A 2318-nucleotide genomic window follows, 5' to 3' on the forward strand; every position below is an offset into this window, starting at 1 on the left:
TGCGCAGTATTAGCAGTAACTTTGTTATTGTTTAGAAAACCCACTTCCATTCTCGATCAGGATTTGCTTCCTAGCTAGCTGGCTTCCTGGGGAGTTTGAATCCTCAGAGAATCAAAAGGAATGCGTCTAGACTCAAGATTTATGAAATAAAAAGCAAACAGGACAAAAAAGAAAAGATAGAGAACCAACCTTTCAGTCTCTCATACAGCACAAAGAACCACCCCGCCTTCCCCCTCCCACCTTCCAGGACACGTATAAAGAGATGGAGGAGGTGCAGGAGGCTGGAGTCTGAGAAACTGAAAACGGGTTGGGACCATCACCTTCCAGCTCTTGACAGCACAGGGAACCAGCCCTTCCTGGGCCATAAAAACTAGGATACCGCACAAGTTTAGAAATCCATCAGTGAACAAGGCTTTACTGACAACTTTTCATACAATTAAAAAATAAAAATACAGAACAACAGCGGACAGTGTCACATATTAAAAACGAATAAAATGGGCTCTATTTAAATGGTATTAAAATTAATTGGGAACTAAAAATCTTACCACTTTGGTTGAGGTGTTTTGAGCCTCCACCAAAATGATCAGCCTTAAAAACAACTGGGTTGTGTGACACACAAAGAAAACATGGAATTTGAAAAGACAGTGTGGGCTAGGCAGTGTCTTTGACTATAACTATCACCATATGTTCTTCTTCTAACTTTCCCAATGTCCTTAGTGCTGACTGGAGGTACTGCTGAGAGAATTCACAAGGAGGGAACGCATAAAGCATGCCTGTGCTGTCTCTGCCCTTCGCCCCTCCCACGGGCAGGCTGATAACCCCAGCAGCCTGTTTCTGTTTCAAGTAGGAGACCAGATTCCTGAGAAGCCGTCGCTGCAAGCCAGGCTCTACAACAGGGAAGGTCCCCTCAGCCCCTGCCGGGGCGGACTGGGTCGCCAGGAGCACAGCATAGCCATTGGGGCTGCCTTGTTTGATGCGGCGGGTTACTTCATCCAAACGAAGTCTCTGAGCGATTTTGAGCTGCGTTAGCTTCCCGCCGGATGAATGGTCTTTAAGGAGTCCATTGATGACGCCAAGGTCTCCCTCCAGGATGTGCATAGAGGTGGGGAAGCAGCTGTTTTTTAGCACAAGAAGCCCGTTCCAAGCGAGCTGCAGTGTCTGAGCGTATTCCGATAAATTCTTTAGCTTTTTGGTCTCAGATTTTGGCTCCTCGTGAGTTTTTGATTCCGATTCACCAGTTCGATGATTGCGTTCGCTGTCCCTTTTTTTAGGCTGGGGAGCATCAGATGTCTCACGATGGGGTTTCTCCTCAGTCGCATGACGATTGTTCTGAAGGGAGTTGCTCTGCTCTTTCTCGGCTCCAGATTCTGTAGTGTGATTCTCCTTGCGAGCCCGGTCTGGGCTGCGGTCTAAAGCTGGCCCACTGGCCTTTGTCCTGCTTCTGTCCTCGTAAGGCGAGTGAGTAGTCCTCCCGCGGTCACTCGAAAGACTCCGGCGTTTCCGCCTCTCTTCCCACGGTTTGGGCACGCTGCGATCGCTGTCGCTGCCCCAGCGCTCTCCGCTCCGGCTACGCACTGATCGGCTGTAGCTTTCCAAGTTGTTTCTGCGTTCAGCATTTTTGGCAGGGCTGGCCCAGTCTGCCTCTGCAAAGCTCCTGTCTCTGTCCGAGTACAGGAGGTGTGGAGGAGTCCTATCTCGCACTCTCAGATCTTGCTCCAGGCTTCTGTGTCTGCTGTACCCATCAGCGAGCAGTTCGTAGTGCACGGGAAGCGGTGCAGGCTGGTACTGCTGCGGGTATCTCGTCTCTTCTGCTTTGGCAAAATCCACACGGAGTCTCCGCTCCGGTCCGCCCAGAGGAAAGCCCCTCATCTGCGCGCAGGCAGCCTGAGCAGCATCCAAGCTTTCGTACTGGATGTAAGCGAAGCTGTCTCCCTTCACGTAGTCAATAGTCCTGATGCTGCCAAAGCGGTCGAACTCCCTGGCCAGGGCAGCCAGGGAAGTACTTGGACCAAGACCACCCACCCACAGCCTGGTGGTCGGGTTGGCTTTCCCGTAGCCAATTTTGATAGGGTTCCTGCCGACAACACGGCCCGACATGGCAACCTTGGCCCGATGCGCCATGTCCAAGTTTTGGAACTTGAGGAAAGCATAAGCCCCGCCTTGGCCCCGGGCAGGGCGCTTGATTACCACTTCTTCGATGATGCCGTACTTCTCAAAGGCACGTCTCAGCTCCACCTCCGAGACGTTGTGGTCCAGGTTGCCGATGAAGAGGTTGCGGGTAGCTCTCTGATCGTCCTCGGGCATCAGGTCTTCCTCAG

At 51.8% G+C, this 2318-nt stretch overlaps 1 protein-coding gene across 1 annotated transcript; it reads right to left on the minus strand.

Moving 5' to 3' along the window:
- Positions 1-387: 387 nt before the first annotated feature.
- Positions 388-2310, minus strand: RBM15B (RNA binding motif protein 15B). Its single transcript, XM_009870685.1, has one exon. It carries the CDS (start codon positions 2302-2304, stop codon positions 652-654), a length of 1653 nt encoding a protein of 550 aa, XP_009868987.1. The 5' UTR covers positions 2305-2310; the 3' UTR covers positions 388-651.
- Positions 2311-2318: the final 8 nt, after the last annotated feature.

The sequence above is a fragment of the Apaloderma vittatum genome, unplaced genomic scaffold, assembly GCF_000703405.1.
Source record: "Apaloderma vittatum isolate BGI_N311 unplaced genomic scaffold, ASM70340v1 scaffold33615, whole genome shotgun sequence".
Taxonomy (NCBI): domain Eukaryota; kingdom Metazoa; phylum Chordata; class Aves; order Trogoniformes; family Trogonidae; genus Apaloderma; species Apaloderma vittatum.

What these genes read in the sequence shown, in the direction of transcription:
- RBM15B (XM_009870685.1), bottom strand. Translation starts at nt 2,304, where the DNA reads ATGCCCGAGGACGATCAGAGAGCTACCCGCAACCTCTTCATCGGCAAC.